The sequence below is a fragment of the Trachemys scripta genome, chromosome 1, assembly GCF_013100865.1.
Source record: "Trachemys scripta elegans isolate TJP31775 chromosome 1, CAS_Tse_1.0, whole genome shotgun sequence".
NCBI lineage: Eukaryota > Metazoa > Chordata > Testudines > Emydidae > Trachemys > Trachemys scripta.
The window spans coordinates 217,567,244-217,587,727 of NC_048298.1; the positions used below are offsets into that span (position 1 = coordinate 217,567,244).

General features: G+C 46.2%; 1 protein-coding gene across 3 annotated transcripts in view; it reads right to left on the minus strand.

The window, feature by feature from the left end:
- SHROOM2 (shroom family member 2) overlaps nt 1-20,484 on the minus strand; it is a 196,310-nt gene that overhangs the window by 116,503 nt on the left and 59,323 nt on the right. For all 3 annotated transcript variants that reach the window (XM_034757277.1, XM_034757287.1, XM_034757266.1), the window contains exon 2: nt 9,355-9,506. In XM_034757277.1, the coding sequence (XP_034613168.1) occupies nt 9,355-9,506 (152 nt within the window). The remainder of the gene's footprint in view (nt 1-9,354; nt 9,507-20,484) is intronic.

The window sequence follows — 20,484 nt, forward strand, 5'->3', positions numbered from 1 at the left end:
CCCAAAGCTGAGCAGATTCCTGGAATGGAACCAGGAGGCAGCCGTGGTGACCTGTCATGGAACATCAATGGCCACACCACAATCAGAACGCACTTGTGAGGGCCAACAACAGTGCAGAGAAAGTAAAAACAGAAAACATCTTAAAAAAAATATAGCTGAACAAAAAGAACCAGTCGAGGTGGGAAAATAGTGGTAAGTGTCTCAACAGAATCCTTCATATTCAAGAAGAGTACTGAAATGCCACTACTCCGTTCTTGAGAAAATAAAATGATCAGTCCAATGGTTAGGCAGATGGGGGAACAATCCTCACTAGATACAAATTGTGGGGAGGCCCATTACATGTGCGTTGTTGGAACATACATGTTTCACCCCAAGGAAGTTATTTTTCTTCTAATGTCCCTTTTTCCCATCAATTCATTAACATGAACTTCTGTGATTTAAAAATGGACATTGTTAGCCTTGACAATCTCCTTTCAAATACATTTGACACAGCTTATACGTCTCCCCTTAATGATTCCAACAATTCTCTTCCAGCCTTCTCAGAAGTCAGTCTACATATGCTAGAATTATAGTAAAGAAAACATACTTTCTCTAGATGCTAATTTATAAACAAAATCAGTGCCTCTACGTAATGTTATAAGACATAGCAGTTTAATAGGATAAAGGGGGACCAGGAACCAACAGCAACCAAGCAAATGAAAAGATAGGGCGCTGGACTTCTGTCCTGTCTACATCAAAGAGATCCAATGGACACACCCTAACATGGCTGTGAAATACATTCACAACTGCAAACACCTTTGGTTTAAAATCAATAATTCTCTAGTTATCAACCAATGCAAGCTACCTTGACTCCAAGTTGAGATAAAGCCTCTATCAACATTAGCCCCATCAGCTGAATAGTAGTGTGGGCATACCCAGCCCTAGTCCCTGGAAAAGTATAGGTGGCTTCACCCTTTGCCCAACCATTCCCACTAACCTTTTTTCAAACACAGCTCAGCCAGTCTGAAGGATCTGAGCCTAGAACTGTTCACCTGTACAAAGTGCTTCTTGTAGCCATCCCCTCAAAAGAGGAAATGTTCACACTCCAAGATAATACATAAACATCATACCCTAACCACTTTTTCACAAATTAATATGTGTGGTTGGGGGGTGCCAGAGAGTGCCCGCTCACCTATTAAAGTAAGGACTATTGCATGCAAGCCTTTGCATGGCTGTGAAGTAAAAACAATGGGATTGGGAAAGTGGAAGGAGAAAATGGGATGGTAGATGATAAACTCTGTTTTTTGAGCTACTCCAAAAACCTGGCTGAAAATGCCAGGAATAAGCATAACTTTTCTTGATCAGTCCAGTACAGGGGAATGAATGCTTACAGGGCAACAAGGGGGAGAATAACTGTTGTAATTTATTTTTGCCTGTCGTGTGACTGAGCCAAGCGTCAAGAAAACATGGGTTTAAATTAATGCCAAAATGACCTTATATCTTGCTACTACCAATACTTACCTCTCTGTGAATAAAGTTGGTCTAAAGGGAAATACTCTACAATACCATGGAGTAACTGTTTGGAGGATACTGGCTTAAAATATCATAGCTATGCATATTCTCTACTCCTTTTGTTTCTTCAGTCCTCAAGCAAAATATTTTACTGTGTGTAAAAAACAGTTATTAGGTGCTCATTTCTATACAAACTTCCCCCCACTCCCATTGAAAGTAGTCCTAGATTGAATTTCCATTATCTAGTGCAGGCCTGCACAACATGCGGCCCGTGGGCCGCATGGCTCACTGTGCGGCCCGTGGGCAAGCGGCGGGGAATCTGCCAGGTTCGCCCCCTGCCCCGCATGCCGTGCTTCGACCGCTCGCATGGTCAGAAGTGCGGCTTCCAGGTTCGCCCCCTGCCGGGGGTGAGGGGAGAAGGCCAACCTCACAGCCCCGCGTGCGCGCGCCGTGCTCCAACCACCCAGACTGTCAGAAGTGCAGCTGCTGGGTTCGCCCCCTGCTGGGAGGGCCAACCTCACAGCCCCGCACGCGCCGTGCTCCGACTGCCCGGACGGCAGGGACGTCCAGGGGGGAAGCAAGTGGGGCAATTTGCCCCGGGCCACACAGGGGCCCCCACGAGTATGTTGGAGGCTCCCCCCACCTCCGTCTTCCCCCATCCCCCAGCGTCTCAGCTGGTAAGGGGGCGGGGCTGCGAGCTGCGGCCGAGCGGCGGGAGCTTAGGCCCCGCTGGAGACACCACACCGCTGCAGCGCTGGATGCGGCGTGCTGAGGCTCCGGGAGAGGGGGTAATCGGCATGGTAAGGGGCCAAGCACCCCCTTGACCCCATTCCCCACAGCCCTGATCCCCAGCTCTGAGCCCAGCTCCTCTGAGCCGGGCACCCCCCCAACCTCATCCCTATCCCCCCCAGCCCTGACCCCCAGCTCTGAGCCCAGCCCCTCTGAGCTGGGCACCACCCCGACCCCATCCACCTCACAGCCCTGACCCCCAGCTCTGCACCCAGCCCCTCTGAGCTGGGCAACCCCCCACCAACCTCATCCCCCCACAGCTCTGACCCCTAGCTCCGAGCCCAGCCCCTCTGAGCCGGACACCCCCCTGACCCCATCTCCCCACAGCCCTGAGCCCAGCCCCTGTGAGCCGGGCACCCCCTAACCCCGAGCCCAGCTCCCCACCCAGCCCTGGGCAACAGCAGCACCACCCCAAGCAGCGACAGCCCATTGGCACCAACCCTCACCATCACCCAGCAACAGCCCATTATGTAATTGCAAATGTATACATACCATTAAAGCATTTAATATTTTAAAATAATGTATTTAGTGTATTTTCAAATTATTACAAATTAATTTTGGAATGTATTTCACTAGTTATTTTTTACATTTCCAAATACATGTTACTATAGTATTGCAACTTTTTTTATGGAAAGGGCCCCCGAAATTGCCTTGCCCCAGGGCCCCCTGAATCCTCTGGGTGGCCCTGCCAGACAGTCAGAAGCGCGGCTGCCAGGTTCGCCCCCTGCCGGGGTGGGGGCACCCTCACAGCCCCGCGCATGCTGCGTTCTAACCGCCTGAACAGCCAGAAGCACACGTGTCTCCGTCTCCCGCTCCCCCCGCCTGGCATACAGCGGGTGCATCACTGCCAGGGCCTGCTGAGGCGGGAAGTGCTGAGGCGGGGAATGTAGCAGGGTGGTTACCCCGCTCCTGCCCTGAAGGGCTTAAAACAGCCCTCCCCCAGGGCTGTGGCAGGGGAAAAGCTGGGTTGACTGGGGAAGCCACTGTAGGGTTACCATATTTAACAAATAAAAAAAAAAAAGAGGACCCTCCATGGGGCCCTGGCCCTGCCCATTTCCCCACCCCCCAGCCCCGCCCCAACTCCGCCCCTTCCCCGCCTCCTCCTCCCTCCCACTCCCAGCCACACGAAAAGGGCTGCCCGAGAGCTACCAGCTTCACGGTTTGCCGGGCAGCCCCCAGACCCTGCGCCCCCAGCCGGCGCTTCCCCAGCACAGCTGGAGCCCGGGAGGGGAAGCGCCCAGCCGGGGGCACAGGGTCTGGAGGCTGCCCGGCAAACCGTGAAGCCGATAGCGCTTGGGCTTCAGGCAGTCCCTATGCCTCTGGACCCTGTGCTCCCGGCCGGGCACTTCCCCTCCCGGGCTCCGGCGGCACAGGGTCTGGACGCATGGGGGCTGCCCAAAGCGGCCGGAGGCTCTGCTCCTCCCCTGATTCTTCGGCTCTGTTTAAGAGCCGAGCTGCCCGAGCGCTACCAGCTTCGGGCAGCCCCCATGCCTCCGGACCCTGTGTCACCGGAGCCCGGGAGGGGAAGTGCCCGGCCAGCGGCTGGGGTCCGGAGGCAAAGGGGCTGCCTGAAGCCCATAGCGCTTGGGCAGCTCGGCTCTTAACCAGAGCTGAAGGGTCAGGGGAGGAGCAGAGCAGCCGCGGGAGGGGAAGTGCCCGGCCGGCATTTTCCTGGACATGTTCGGCTTTTTGGCAATTCCCCCCGGACGGGAAAAACCAGATGCATGGTAACCCTAAGCCACTGCAGCTGGGCCAGGCCCCAATCAGGCCCCAGCTGGCCTGTATAAAAAGGCTGTGAGCCAGAGGAAGTCTCTCTCTGCTTGTAGAGCGAGAAGGGCCTGGCTGCTAGGGAGCTGAGCAGGGTACTGGGAGTGGAGCAGGGCTGGGTAAGGCTAGAGGAGCTGGGGAGCTGCAGCCTGGAAAACCCCCAAGCTGCAGAGCTAGCTAAGGGCCTAAGACCAGTACCAGGGCTGCAGAGGGGCAGCCCAGCTATAGAGAGAAGCAGCAGGTCCAAACCCAACCTTGCTTGTGATGTGTGGCTTATACCGCAGTCTACCCCAGGGTGCAGGGGCTAGTTGGTGACTGGCAGTAGCCTTATACTGAGGCAAGTTGGGGATTAGAGGGTTGGGGGTTCCCCAGAGAGGGGAGACCTAGAGGCAGAGTGTGGGGGTATTGCCAGGGGGCAGCACCCCAGATCAAAGGGCACCAGGGGTCTGGGAGGGACACGGGGCCAGCGGGACACCAGCCTACAGAGGGTGCTCCAACGGCTGGATAAGCTAATTCCCGAGAAGACAAGCAGGAGGTGCTGCTGGGGTGAGTCCTGCTTGCTTACACGGGGGCTAGGCGGTGCTGGGGGGGAGGTGTTTCAGGCCTCAGCTATTTTCTTTGGAGTAATATGGCCCTCACCGCTTTACGAATTGTGCAGGCCTGATCTAGCTGAAAGAGGGATGGGGGGGAAAGAGCCCTTAAGAATGACAGCACTTTTAATACCAACCAGAACACTGAGCTCAACTCTGAAAGCACATCCAACTGCTCAAAGGGCTATGAAAGGGCCAGCGATTTCAGTTGACATTTAATTTCACACACAATATGGAAGGGTTACCACTGGCTTCAAGCACATTTCCGGTCAGCAAATGAAAAATAAATAGCACCCCTCCTAGAGTTTGTGAATGTAACAGAAAGGATTCTTCTGATTTTTATTTAGTGCCTCATCTTAAAATGTTAGGTGATGCAGACCGTACAGCATATTGTGGAATGTGGGAAACCCTCTGGACACACATATATGCTCTGTCACTGCTATGCCACAATTAAAGGATGGCTCTGTAAACAAAGTGACATGCAAATAAATACTCTAAATTTCCTCATGAGTATTTACAATTCAGATTATATGTAATTTTGTTCTTTTCAGACTCTGGCCTCTTTCCTTTTAGGAAATTAAGATGCATCTAAAACAAAATCCTAACCGTCAGGTCGCACTTAGATAAAATTTAAAAGCACATTCAGCTTTCTGTCTTCTGATTTAGAAAAATAAGCTTGATCAACGTTCTGAGCATATTTTGTGTTTTTACAATTTAAAGAGTCATCAACACAAACCATACTTTCAAGGGAAAAAAATGTCACTTTCATACAGGCCAGCACTACTCTAGGGTTTTAAAGCCAGTCTCAGTTATCTGCAATTCTGGCCAAAGTCCTGGGCAGCTGGTTGAATTAAACAGCAGTCCCAGCCTCCTGTCACCAGAAGTCACTGCAGGGCAGGGATGCCTGGGTCAGCTTCTGCTTCCTTTTCCCCAGCTTCAGCTATTCTGCCCTCCATTGACAGTTCCAAGAGCCAATCAGAGGTCAGCAGAGAAAGTGGTCACAGGAACAGAGAAAAGTTTCTCACCCATCCTTACCCTCATTAACCTGAGTGACAGCATGTGTCATAAACCCCTAACCAGAATGGTATTTAGGGAAAAAACGTTTAAACATTGCGCACGCACATTTTATTATATATAGATACACACACACTCCCTTATTTAGTACCAATGGTACTAAGCTATTTTAATCGTGTGTGTATAGACAAACTACTGTGTACGTGTTTACCAAGAGAAATCAAACAGTTCCTATAAGAAATATGTGCTTTATTTTCTTCTCTAGTTCTCCAAAAAAAGGCACCAACACAAGAAATGATTCACAATAACACTGAATAACTAGCACATAATTAACATTTTTTGTTTCAACAAACCCACTTGATTAAGCAACATGTATCCTCCAGGGTCCTTATTCAACCAAAACCAAAAGAACATTGCACTTGTTCAATCATCAATGTTTGTAAACGACTTTCAAACATTACTGTACTATGGGACTGGCTCAACAGTGGCAAATATTTGTAGCTGATTTATCTACTTCTAGCTCTCAACCCTGCTGCATTTCCAAAAGAGAAATCAACAAACAAGGATAGCATGTTGATGGCCTGCAGATTAGTGCCAGAATTCTGTATCAAAACAGAGTTTTGTTTAGATACCAACAACTTTCTTTTGTATAAACCATTCAGACATTTGATTATTTAAAGACTAGTGTCAGAACAGATAATTCTATGATAGCTAATTGACATTACTAACCCACAGTAGCAAAATGAGAACTACACCTGGCCTGAGGACAACTAAAGTTATTTATCAGGTTTGTGAATGAAGGCTGTTGAACATCACAGCAAAACTTTTTCACTCAAACCTTGGCTCCATCTAAGTCTCGGCCAAGATTTGGACTTTTAAAATGCACAGCTGGCTAGGTCCCAAAGTACTTAGCTATTAGATATCCTGGGAATTACTGCATAAGGAAAAGAAGTGAAGGATAAAAGCATAAGACTTGGATGGAATAGTTTCAAATGTGTGAACTGCTCAGAAATGGCAGAGAGACCAAATGCTTTCTGGCCTGGTCCCACTTTCATCAACAGAACTTATTTTATATTTCAGAGGAATATAATTTTAGAAAAAGGGTTTTCTATATGAAAATCAGGGCCCTCCCCCCTCTACATGTTATAACAACTCCAGGGCCCAGCGGGGTGGGTGGGTGGGGGGGGGTCCTCTGGAAGGGCCATGGGCATAGGTGTAGTTTGACTTCTATTTTGTGGGGGACAGGGGACAGTGAGGCTAGAGCCACCTCCACATGGCGGAGTCCAGGGAGTGAGTGCCAACTCCACCCCATGACTCACTTCAGCAGGCCACCCAGCAACCAAAAATTATAACTCAAAGGTGGGGGGCTTAGCTAAAAAAGTTTGAAAACAACTTTAGTGTGCAGGGAGAGGGTAACTAGGGGCTGTGTGCAGACAAGGGGTAGCTCAAAGGTGCAGGGAGGGGAGTAGCTAGGGGCTGTGTGCACACAGGGGGTGGCTGTGGGTGCAGGGAGGGGCGTGGCTAGGGGCTGTGCATGGGCAGGGGGGTAGCTCAGGGTGTAGGGAGAGAGGAATTAGGGGCTGTATGCTGGGAGGACTCCCCTGTGGTCCCTGTTCCCGGAAGGGTCTGCCAGCCACGGAGTTGGGTCTCCCCACCCGGAGGGCTCTTAGCAGCTGCCTCTGAGGGAGCAAAGGGGACTGGGAACTGAGGAGCACCTTCAACCTGGGGCACCAGCAGGAGAGCAGGGAACCCTGCCGCTGCCTGCTCCGTGGCACCAGTCAGAGCAGCAGCTGCCCCGCACTGTCTGACTCCGGCTTCCAGCCTCCAACCTGGCCAGGTGGCGGGGAGTGGAGATGCGGGGGTGAGGTGTGGCGCTGCCTCCGGGACGTGCTCTTGTGCTGCAGTTTGCGGAGGGCGCAATGCCCTTCATGTCCCCAACTCTGCCCATGGACTCAGAACTTCTGCCCCACAGGGAGCACCAGGACTCGGAGCTCTGGGATTCATCCCCATGCCTCCCGGCTTCAGCCCTGAGGGGGGTGCCGAGGATCGGGACTTGGCCACGGGGTCCCGTGGTCCCCTTGAAAGGGCTCCCGGACTCCCGGGTACCGCAGACCCCCAGTTTAGAACCGCTGATCTAGATCACAGACAGCTGATGCAATACACGGTAATGCAGGGGTTCTCAAACTTCATTTCATCACAACCCCTTTCTGACAAGAAAAATTACTACACGACCCCAGGAAGGGGAACTGAAGCCTGAGCCTTCCCGAGCCTCAAAGCCCCACTGCCCAGCCTGTAACCTGAGCCTCACCACCCAGGGCTGATGCCCTTGGGATTTGGCCCTGAGCGGTGGGGCTCAGACTTCGGCTTCGGCCCCAGCAAGTCTAATGCCAGCCCTGGCATCCCCATTAAAATGTGGTCGCAACCCAGTTTGGGGTCCCGAACCATAGTTAGAGCAGCACTGCTCTAATGAGAAATCTTTTCCAGCAGAGTAGCCAGTGCAGGATCAAGTTGATGGAGACCAATATGATTTATAGCATAGTCCAGACAATTTTTTATTTTTATTTATTAGTCCTGGTGCTGCACAAATTTTGGTAGAACTCCCTGAACCTGTAATTCATAGACTTGTAAGTTATTGCACCATCTGTTTGGGTGATAGATTCAGCAGCTCTGCTAATTTCTTCCATCCCCACAAGAAAGCCCTTTTTAAGCTAAAAGTAAAGGCTGTTCATGTTCATTTCCTATCAATGCTATCTCCACAAACTAAGGATCACCATTTAAGGCAACATTAACATTCAAGCCAATCTAAATTGATGTACTGTATCACCCAATCACCACAATACTCTCTTCGGCTCTACACCAATGCACTTTTCACTTCTAAAACATAACCATCCGCAATGCACATTACTAAAGAGGCTTGTCATGTATTTTTTGACAAGAATTTTTTTTCCCCGCATCAGAAAAAGTTGAGTCATCAAATCTGAAACTGTTTGCACGAAAGAATCAGTTCTGACAGATTTCCCATTTTGAAACTCGTTTCAATATTTTTCTGAAATTCTCAAAACATTTTTGTCCAGTTTAAAGGTCAACATAAAAAGCTGTTTCAAAATGTAAGCCATTGTATAGTACATATGTAAAAGGCTAATATTGAAACATTTCCATTGAACTGAGTGAATTTATTTTTCCATATTTTTGATTCATGAATTTTTTTCAGATTTTAACTTTTCATCCCGATTCAGGATGAAAATATATTTTTTAAAATCTCAAAAATTCTTGTGGGATGAAAAAACTGTTTCCCACCCAGCCCTTTATAAAACCAATTCCTCACAATCACAGATGTAGCTATTGCACCCAACAGAGTCATTATTGCCACAAGGCCAGGGCAAGCCTGCCATCTCCCTTCCCTTCTTCCTGAATTAGAGACTGAAGCTGTGAAATAATTCTGTTTGTAGCACACCAAAGCTCTTGGACCTTCACTCCCCCATACGATGCCTGCAAAGTGTTTCATCTGTGCTCCTTTGGAAGAAGAGGCAACATATAATGTTTGTGCATAAAAATGTGAATGACCCCTTATAAGACTCCTGCAGAAAATAAAGTAAAACAGCAAATCATTGCTGCTTCTCTTTAACAGGTTTAGTCTGCCCCTTTCCTTTGAAAAGCAGAGCCAGGCAGCATCCAGCCCTCTGGCTGTCCGTTCGGGGCTTACCTTTTCACTATAAGCTTTAGAGTCTTGTGTGATCCCTTCACCAGACAGATCGCCTCTTGTCTGAACCCGGAGAGGCCCACGTCATTGATGCTGACAATTTCGTCTCCAGCCAGTAACTTGTCAACAGCTGCAGCTTTGCTCCCTTCTTCAATCTGAAGAGAAAGCAATTCAAAAAAGCAGAAGGATTGAGAACAAATAACTACTTCATTTTTTTTTAAAGATAAAAAATAAAAAAATTCATTGTTTATTGGTACTACATAACTGGGTAATTAGTAACACACTGAAGTCGTTAAAATTCAAAAGAATTATATGCTTGTTAAAAATATTTAGAGCTAAAGTAATGAAATAAGCATTATCAGGGAGAGGGAGGACGTGTCTACGCTACGGGTCCTACAGCAGCTATGCAGCTGCAGCAGTACAGCACAGATACCTCCTACAGCAGTGGAACGGTTTTTAATCATCAAGGTAAGTAATCCACATCCCCGAGCAGTGATAGCGACGTAGGTAAGTTGATCTAACTTTGAAGCATAGACCAGGCTGGAGAAAAGAGAGGAAGGAAGGGCTACCTGAGCAGAAGGCTGCAACACTAAAAATCTAGGGCCTGAAAAGTTTATTTCACATAACTACAGCACTCAGGGGCCTGAAAAAGTCTCACTTCTGAGCACTGGAGTTACGCTGACCTAACCCCCAGTGTAGGTGCATCTAGGTTGAAAGAATTCTTCCATTGACCTAGCTATTGCTGCTCAGGGAGGTGGCTTGCCTACATTAATGGAAAAAACCCTTCCACTGCCGTAGGAAGCGTCTACACTATGGCGTTACCAAAGCATAGCTGTAGTCATGCCACTGTAGTACAGATGTGTCCTTGGTGTGGAAAGCCAAGGGTACCTGTGACCTTGAGCCTTTGACAGCCTCACCTCTGTTCAGTGCGTGGCCAATATAGTTATGCATGCTTGCACAAAGAAGACTTGGTCAAACACTTTAAAAATCTAAATTTCCAGATGAGCTAGCTGATACCAGCACCACCATCACATTCCACCCAAAAGATGTTTGACATGCTGTGGTAACCAAAATATTGTGAAACTAGTTGTGTCTGGGAAATATGAACTAATGTAATGAATCCGATTTCTAACTTAACTAATTTCTAGGGTTGGAAGAAGGTATTTCCTTTAAGAAAACAAGGATTTTACAATGTTTGATAGAATTACACAGCAGTTCTGGCTGGGAAGAGAGAGGGAGGTGAGAGAACCAGTAAGCAAAGATTGAATGTGTCTCACGCCCACGTAAGGGGGCCATTCGTGGTGTACATCAACGGAAAGCATGTACTGCTTTTCCTAGAACCCTTCCTGGACTACAGAAAATGTTACTGGTCAAATTTTACTCAAACTATTCATAATATTCAGATTAATTGACAGGCAGATAAAGTAAGAAGAGTTAATATTTGACAATTTCCATCAACACATAAGAGAGAAACCTGGTAATAACTATAGACATTGTTAATCTTAAAAAACAAAACAAGAGTTTGATTTGCTGAGTACTGGCAGCTCCCATTAACTTCAATGGTGGTTGTAGGTGCTCAACTCTTTTGCAAATCAGGCCCTTGGCTTCCTTAACGTCTTCCTTTCTCTTTTATGTACACACTCCCCCTTCCAGCCCGGGTCACTCAAATCCTAAGGATAATTTTTGACTCTTCCCTCTCATCTGCTCACATACCAAATCCAAATCTTGTCACTTCTTCCTCAACTCCTAGATCTGCCATTTTCTTTCCATTCTCAAAGCTAAATCTTTCATTCAGGTCCTCTTTATATCCCAACTCAAAATAGCACATCATCTCTGGCCTCCCCTTCAGTCCATACAAAATGCTTCCACTAAAGTCCTATTTCTTGCATGATCATGTCATTCCCCTCTTTGAATCCATCCCTCCTTTAGTTCACCATCCACTATTACAGCAGATTTAACACTTGTTATCACCTTCAAAAGCTCTCTATAAAAATTCTCCCCCTCCTTGCTTATCCATCTTTGTCAGGCTTTGTGTCACGCCTCCCCCACCCAAACAGCTTCTGCTCTTCCAGCGTTCCCCAGCCTTATCTGCTTCTTGCACAATTATCCCCAGGCCTTCTTTCATACTGTCCCCTATGCATGGTACGACTGTCCCGAGTCCATCCGCAGGGCCCCTAACCTGGCCACACTCAAAGCCCTCTTGAAAACCTACTTCTGCTGTGTTCCTACAGAGAATCTAATTGACTTGTATAAAAATTCCATTCTAGCTTTTCCTTATTCCAAAATGTTGTTTACCAGCTCTTAGAGAGTGAGCTCCTCTGCACAGGGCCTGTACTCTCTTGAAATCGCTGGAAAACACCTAGCACATCATAGTTTACCATAAACAAATAACAATGTTTTACATTCTACTGTATTCAAAAGCAGGCCAAGTCATTTACTGCATAATTAGTAAAAAAACAAACAAAACAAAAACACGTATCCACAACTTATCTGCCTCGATACAATCAACAAAGAAGGCATATGGATCCAATACAATTCAGGAGTGGATATTTGAGACTTTGTTTATAAACTGAAGTTTAAAAAAAAGCAATGCTTCAACAATACAGTTGTAAGTAAAATGATAAAATAAAGCAATACTTCTTGGAATGACGAGAGTTAACATGAGGATTGTCTTGTTGAATGGTCCCTTAAGAGATGCATTAACTATTTATGCTAAATACTCTGTTCTTGTATTTAGCTGTGACACTGAGTACTTTTCCTAGACCTGAAGAAGAGCTCTGTGTAGTCAAAATGTTGTCTCTTTCACCAACAGAAGTTGGTTCAATAAAATACCACACCTCACCTTCTCTCTTCAAAAATGTCTAAATAAAAAATGATGCACTGAATATTTTGTATTTGTAGACCTTTCTAAAACAGTGGTTATTTTTAAAATTACTTGATAATAGTAAAGTAGATTTCAAATCATATCTTTTAAAAAAATGCAGATAATCAAAATTCTGGTAAGTTTCCACATCCACTTACAATTAATGCACAATCCATGACCCACAACTGCCAGGGTATTATCCGAATCTCATGGGTTCACTAAAAATTTAAAATCCCACTTCAGTTGTATGGTGGAGTGGAGAGCAAGGGAGTAGAGATGGAAATCATACTTCCATGCAAGCAAACAGGTTAGGAGATCAAGGAGTCAGGGATGGAAATACATAGTTGCTATAGGCAGCCACAGAAGAGAGTCACAAGTCAATCAAGCTAAGAGAGGTGATGAGCATCTGGGGACACATGAATCTTGACCCTCCCAAAAAGTGCTCTCAAGTCCTTTAAGTGCTTCACTGCATTTCTGGATTACCTTTAAATGATATGCATTTTGAAGCCTGAAGCATAGTGGAGCATAGAGCATGGGGAAATGTCAATGAAAAGCAGTGGTGAATGACTAGAGACCATGGGGTTGAGGATGGAGGGCAACCCGGGATGAATAAAAATTAAGAGATATAATATATTGTGGTTTGAGGAGTTTTAAGCAACATATCTACATGTAAATTACTTGTGGCCCTTAAACTCCTGGCAAGGTACTGGTTCAGCCCTGAGGGCTGGAAAGACTTTGTGCCACTGGGTTATAAGCAATTTGAAAGTCTGAGCCTTAAGACCTTGACAGTGTCAGTTTTTAAGTCCAGTCTCCTAGTGTTTCAAGGAATTTTCATTGTTCTCAGCAAAGCTATTTGTTTTTTCTTCGAGCTGGAAATACACTGACTGAAGAGAGTATTCAGTTACCCCCTCTGAGTTTTCATTTCAGCAGGGGAACTGCACATTCCACATAGCATAAGCCTTCCAAAGAGACTTATGGGCACGTCCAAAACAACATTAATCACAACTGAAAAACGAGACTGAGCTGAAGCACCCCTGACAAATACCGAAAGTGGGTCTCTTCACATATTGCTTCTAAATTAGTTGCAGATAAAAAGAATAAAACATACAATCTTATATAGTAACAATCCTTCTGCACTAAAAGGATTGGTGCATAAATTTTCCCTGCTGGTTTGAACACAGATCAGTGAATGTGTGTATAAACAACATAATTCCATTCAATTATGTATCTGTTGGTCCAAGCATGAGTATTTGCTAGGGGGGAAAATACAATCCATTTTAATTACACTAAGAAACTGTTTTTTAACCAACACGTCTCTAAAGTAAACCTCCCTAAGATAAAGGCTCTACCAGCACCTGAACACAAGTAAAACTAACTAACCAATTCATAGGAGAAGCTATCTGCAAAAAACATTATACCCCTTTTCTCCTACTATTGCCATTCTAATTTCCCTGTCTTTGTGAATTTTGATTTTATTACTTTCATCATATTATCTGTATACCAGATGTACTCTCTGCTCTATCAGACTGTTGTTTGAACTGCAATCCTGCCCAACAGACAAACTTAGAACTCTCTCAGTACTGCCAAATGCCCTTGTGAAAACTATTGTGCAATTTTTTCTCATACCTCAAATACACAGACATGCAAAAAATGTATTCACACAAAAAAATGTTTCTCAATACACATTCTGATAAATACTAAGAACATCAGCACAAAAGGGGGCTGGAACCATTTCTGATTTACACACAGTACTGAACATGGTGTGTCTTTTTGTTTTGCACTCTCACTAGAAGAGAGACAGGAATCTGACTCAGGTCACTTTGACCATCTGCCCAAAACCTAGCCAGAGAGCAGGTCCTCTCCATTTGTTTCATTCACACATTTAGAGAGTTTAAATTGTATATTTCATTTGCACCACCAACGACCCTACTTTTGTTCATTCCACTAAAAGAATCTATCAGAGTGAGCAGCATTACTGCCATTGTCAGTTCATGCCATTAGTTGAGCATCTGCAATAGGCACAGATGAGTTTGTGTTTGTCAGACTTGGAAGATTTACTCGAAGAGGAACAGGGCAAGTGGGGAAAGCAAACCCAGGAGAAAGTTTAGAAATGATGAAATGTTATGTATTTGGATCCAAATTTTAAATCCTAACACCCACCCTCCCCACACACAAAATGTTATTTATCCTAGAAATTGGGCTTGATATTCATATTTAAATTTCAAACAAGGTAAATATTGGACAAGAAAGCCTTTAAAAAAAAAGTCAGTGGGAAGCTATAAGATTGGATCTGGCAAGAGTAGCCAACAAAAACATGGCAATATTTAGCGCCATGTCGGTCTACAATCAGCCAACAGCCACAATGCAGTGTGAAACAAGATGAATCATAGAATATCAGGGTTGGAAGGGACCTCAGGAGGTCATCTAGTCCAACCCGCTGCTCAAAGCAGGACCCAATCCCCAGACAGATTTTTGCCCCAGATCCCTAAACAGCCCCCTCAAGGTTTGAACTCTCAACCCTGGGTTTAGCAGGCCAATGCTCAAACCCCTGAGCTATCCCTCCCCCCCAGGTAGAGAACAGGTAGAGATGCAGACTCCTATTATAAAAACACCTTTCTCCACCTTCAACCATACACAGGAATTTAATATTCCTCCAAATATTGTACACTTGCAAGTTTTTCAGTGAGACAAAGAGGAGGGCCAGGTAAGGCAACTGGTATCTATACTTTACTATAAATTAAAAAAAGACTTAACATCAAACCCTCTTAATTTGGATGCAGTTATATCAGTAAAAGGTGCTTTATAGTGGTTTAGCTGTTCCTATACTGGTAAGTGCTTTATACCTGTATAACTGTATCGGTATAGCTATATAGAGTAAAAAACAAAACAAAAGAGAGTCACACACTAACTGACACAGTAATACCAGTACAAACTGTGTGTGCAGTCCGGGCTTAAGAGACAAATGGAAATAATTAAGAGCAAATTGTCCTGGCAACAGACTTAAAAAAAAAAAGACATCTCCTGCAATGTCACCCAAAAAACTTTTAGCATGGAGAATGGAGTATGGGTTGAGGGTATGAAAACTCTCTCAAAGTTCTCTCATTAAAAATACTGTCTGTTCCTATGGAAAGAGAGGTTACAATTAATTTCAGGAAGCATCAGGCAAAGGAACAAACTAAGCATGGGTGTGTGTGTGTGTGTGTGTGTGTGTGTGTTTTACAGGATGGGTAAGTACTTTGTATTTCTCCTTCTTTGGAGACCTTCATCCCACTCCACACAAAGGAACAGTCACAGTAAGGTGTACCACATATTCAAAGGATACTCACAAACCTATATCCCAAGTTAGTAACACATAAGGGAAAAGGGAAACGTTGATCACATAGACATTTAAATTGATGAAGCTTGACAGAGATGCAAGAGTCCTAGAATGTGACCCTTAAGTGCTGTTTTTATCAGCTTTCATTGGTTAACTTTAAATACCCACATTCCCGTAGAAACACCTGTATAAACAAGCAGGATGCAGGATGGGGAAGTGCAGCGTCACACACTATCTAGTTTCGTTTAGAAGGACATTGTATCAGCTTCTTGGCCTTGGAGATTCCTTCCTTTGGGGGAGGGGAGAGTGAAACAGACCAACCCAGGGAAAATAACCCCATTTACCAGGACTCTTATCAGCAGTGATCCCATGAATAAAAATATGCTTTATCACCCAAACAAAAAATAGCTTTGTGTTGGCTGGTATGTTATCTGTAAAAATCCATTAGATGTACAGAGTGACACTAAAAAAGTGAGCTAATCGAAGAAAAAAAACCCATCAAACGAAATCGCTGGAGATAGACAAGTAAAATGAAGCAGTGACACACTGACTCAATGCAATGCAGAATGAGGAGAAAAAATCCTTTATAATTAAAGCTTAGTATGCATTTATTAGGCCTGCAACTATACCATAACACATTCCAGATCCTGTTACAGCACACTGTTATGCAATGAATACGCAGTCTGGGTTACATCCACATTTGGTAGTAAGTAGGTACATCTACCAGTGAATTCTATAAGTCAAATGCAGGAGAGACTAGTAGTAGTGTAAATTACAGTAAGTTGGTCAGAAGACGACATGTTTGTGGTAAATCAGTGTGACTGTACAAATTCTATTTATGTACCTGTATGGTACTGACTTAGTATCCAACTTTCTCGGTCTTCAATATCCTCACAACACCCCTGTGAAGTAGGGAAATACTCTTATCCCCATTTTACAGACAGAGATCTCAGGCATAGAGAGACTGAGTGCCCAAGGTCACATAGGAAGTCTGGCAGATCAGGAAATCAAATACAGGTCTCTGAAGTCCCAGGCTAGCGCCCTAACTACTGGCCCATCCTTCCTCTCCAATTCCTGGACATTCATTACATGGCAATAGGATGGAAGGAGGATTATTTAGTGGAGAGAGGCGAAAAATATGTAAGACAGGCCTGTGGTTTGGGTATATAAATGGTACAAGTTGGTCACACCAGTGTTATCAGCCAGTTGATCACCCATTGCTGCTCGCAGAACTGATAGCAATAGTTACAGGCAATTGCAGTGAAGACACAGTTCCAACTTCCATCTTAATACATTTCCCTGTGTCCAGTCCATCCACCTCCTCCACTGAACTGCTCACTAATATCCTTATAAACCATCTTGAACAAGTTGACCCAGCAGATTTCCTCCTCAAAAGGTACTGGAGCTGGTGGCTCCCCGAGACACTCCCGCTTCCACCCTCCTGAGAACCACAGACTGGGGATAAAGATCTGTGTAGCACTGCTCTCATAAAATGTCCATCATCATGATCATTTAGAGATCAAATTCAGATCCAGACACCCCAAATTCTAATTTGGATGGAAACGGGCTCTGGTATCAACCAATGTCTTTACAAATCAATTTGGGAAAAATTTATGAAGAAAGAGACCATCTCCTGTTGTATGTCCTGGGTCCTCCTTTCTCTCAAATAGTTTGTCATCTTTAAGCATTTGGGCATTTGCTTAACAATTTCTTAGCATTAAAAATCATAGTTTGAAAAGCTTTCATTCAATATGGCTCTTACTACAGCTCTTTACATATTTACCTAATGCTTATAATTGTACCTTTCCTGTTATGATTTATGGCCTGCCACAGTTTATATTATAACACCACATTTTTCTGTGGGACTTTTCACAGCTCTGCAAACAGACACAAGGCTGAAACTCAAACTCAAACCAGAAGCAGGAATTTCAAAAGTCTAGTTAAAAACAATCCAATTTCCCCTCTTTAAGGTTAAAACGTACAACTAATATTTTATTCTAACACAATGTGCAAATCAATGTTGCCATTATGAGATGACTTTTTAAAATGTAATTACCAATAACTATTTATGTTTGTACCAGACAGCAGTTTGTTTAATGTAGCCCTGTTTGCCTAGATCATTTAAGTAAGAATATTATGAACACTTTGCAAACTCAGGAGAACAAACTAAAATAATTTAAGATATTTAAAGGTGAGATGATCCTTGCCCCAAGGAACTAATGATCTACATCAATAGGCGACATACAAAAATCATGGGAAGGTTTCACATCAAATTGCAGTATTACAAAAATTACTTTAGTCAACATGGGTAGCAGCACCTACAGTTAAGGTTGCCTAATACTTTTCATTATGATCCGCCCACTCCACAGTGTCCCAGAGCCCAGGCTGCAGCCCACGCCTGGAAATTTACATAGCAATGAAAAAGCTCCGCAGACCGAGGCCCCGCAAGCCTGAGTCAGCTAGTATGGGACAGCCGCAGGTTTTTCTTTGCTGCATAGACACACCCTTTACCAAATTTTAGCCACTCAGGCTCAAATTTCCCATGCCAGGTTACTGCCTCAGGCTGATTTTCTTTATTAAAATTAAAAAAAAGTTTCAGTAAAACAGCACTGCCATTCAGAGACATTAGGAAAAATATGTTGTTTTGCTCGTGTTAAAAAATGATTACAGCTGTTTCATTGGGAAGCTCTAGCACCTCCAGGGTTTGGAGCATGGACATAACAATTTACAGAAAGGTGGGGATGTACCTTTTGCCATCATCCCTTTAGGATAAGTAAGAAAAAGGGGGAGCCCTTGAGAACTGGGGAGCATGAGGAACTGTGGGGTCAGTATGGCATATCCGTCCAAGTTATAAAGCCTGTGAAAAAAATATCAGTTTCCACATGTGCGGAAGAGACATGTTAGAGTTTGGCAGGTAAATTCTCCAAAGATTCCATCTGCAGTGGCATGTTCCATCCCCTCACAGGCCCACATGCCAATTGGGCTGCCTGTGCATCCACAGAACAACTGAGAACGCTCAATTTCAGGGCTGCAGGTGTATCCAATTGCTCCTCCTGGCTCCTGGCACCAGAACTGACAGCAGGGAGACTGTCTTGTCTGTGTTCTCAATGCCCCACTGCTGGAGGAGACCGCAGACTAACTGAAATGTAGAGAGAGCAGGGCTTGAATGTTGGATACTTGGCAAGGAAGATGAAGAGGACTGGGACAGGTCGGAGGGGCAGGAATAGAAGGGAGTCGAGTTTGTTGAGGACCGGGATGGAAGGAACACACTCCCCCAACCCCAGCCCTGCCCCAGAAGCTCGAATTGAAGCTGGAAATCCCATCTCTCACCATTCCTCTACTGTGAGCAAATAGCTTTGAAACTCACTGACAGGGCCAGCCTTAGGGCAGGGCAATCTGGGCCCTTGCTCAAGGCAGCGTAGCCAGGGGGCGCCTTGGTGCAGAAGCCAGGGCTTCCCCTCGCTGCCTGAGGTTGCAGCCTGATGCGGTAGGAACGCTGTTTCCCTGCTCCTGAGCAGAGGCCCCCTGGTATCCCCCCCTCAGCCAGGCTCCTAGTCCTGCCTCTGCACTCCATGACTGGGAGCTGGCTCTCCCCCTCCCGCACAGACTGTCCCAGCCCTGCTGTTCCTCTTTCAATGGGCGGCCTGAATGAAAGCTATGCCACCCAATGGAAGGTGAGTGCTGCAACTCGGCCAGCCAATGGGAGTTGGAAGTTGCCAGCCTCTTCCAGGTTGGGAGGGGAACTAAAACTCCAGGGCAAAGAAGAGACCAGTAAGTCTTAGGGGGTCCTGATCCCATAGCCCCAGTTTCCAGGGGATCCCTCCCTGTGCCCCCAGCTCCCAGGGGACCCCGGCCCTGTGCCCCCAGCTTCCAAGAGACCCCTCCCTGTGCCCCCCAGCCTCCCCCATGCCCACACAGCTCCCAGGAGGCCCCTCCCTCTGCCCCACAGGTCCCAGCCTCCCAGTTCCCAGGGTTTCCTTCACATCTTCAAGGTCCCCCTCCTGCATGCCATACTGACCCCACAGTTCCCCATGCTCCCCAGTTCTCAAGGGCCCCCCTTTTTCTTACTCATCCTAAAGGGAGGAGCTAGTGCAGGGGGTTGGGGATATTTCAGGAGTGAACCTTCCACCATCACCACCCATCCTACCTACCTGCAGCGCACTGGAGCATTTTAAGCTCCCTCTCCCCTAATAATCCACCTTCCCTAGGACTAGGGAGGGGCACTTGTATATTGGGATGCTCAGTATTTGGGGTGGGGAGAGATCTGCCCTTCTGGAGCCTGCATGTCACCACCCTCTCCCCTCCCCCCGGTATCACCACACCAATGTGATTCTATATATACACAACTCTGGTTCCCTCCCCCATTTCTGGGGCTCTCAGGTCACCTTGCACCCCTGCCACCACAGACCTCTGGTGCCCTCCTGTCACTCACCTCCTCTTGGGCTGCCGACCCTCTGGGACTCTGGCAGAGAAGCTGGATGCCATGCTGAGTGGGAGAGGCTGGGAGGTACAGGAGAGGTACGACTCTGCCTCCGAGCCCACTCAACCTGTCAGAGTGTGGCAGACCGCTTGCTACATTATCTTGGCTGTCCTACTCAACAACCAGATGAGGGTTCCCTGTAGCATTGGCTGGGGGAGTCAAAGTGACTGTTGTGGTTTTCTATGATACCCATCACCGGGCATCCAGATGTGAGTCACTGCAGGGCAAGACAGGCCGTACAGGTGGATGACGGGGTCAGGAGGGTGCTGTGATTAAGAGGCAAGAAGCAGGGTGGGCCTGGAGTGTGAGGTCACGGACGGGAGTTTGGGGCAATGGCGAGTGGGGGGGGGAGGAAGACAGTGGGTGCTGGAGCGACAGGGATGGGGTGAGGAGCCTGGGAAGGCAGCTGAGGCCCGGGGTGCCAAAATACAAGTTTGCCCAGGATGCTATTTTCCCTAAGGCCAGCCCTGTCCA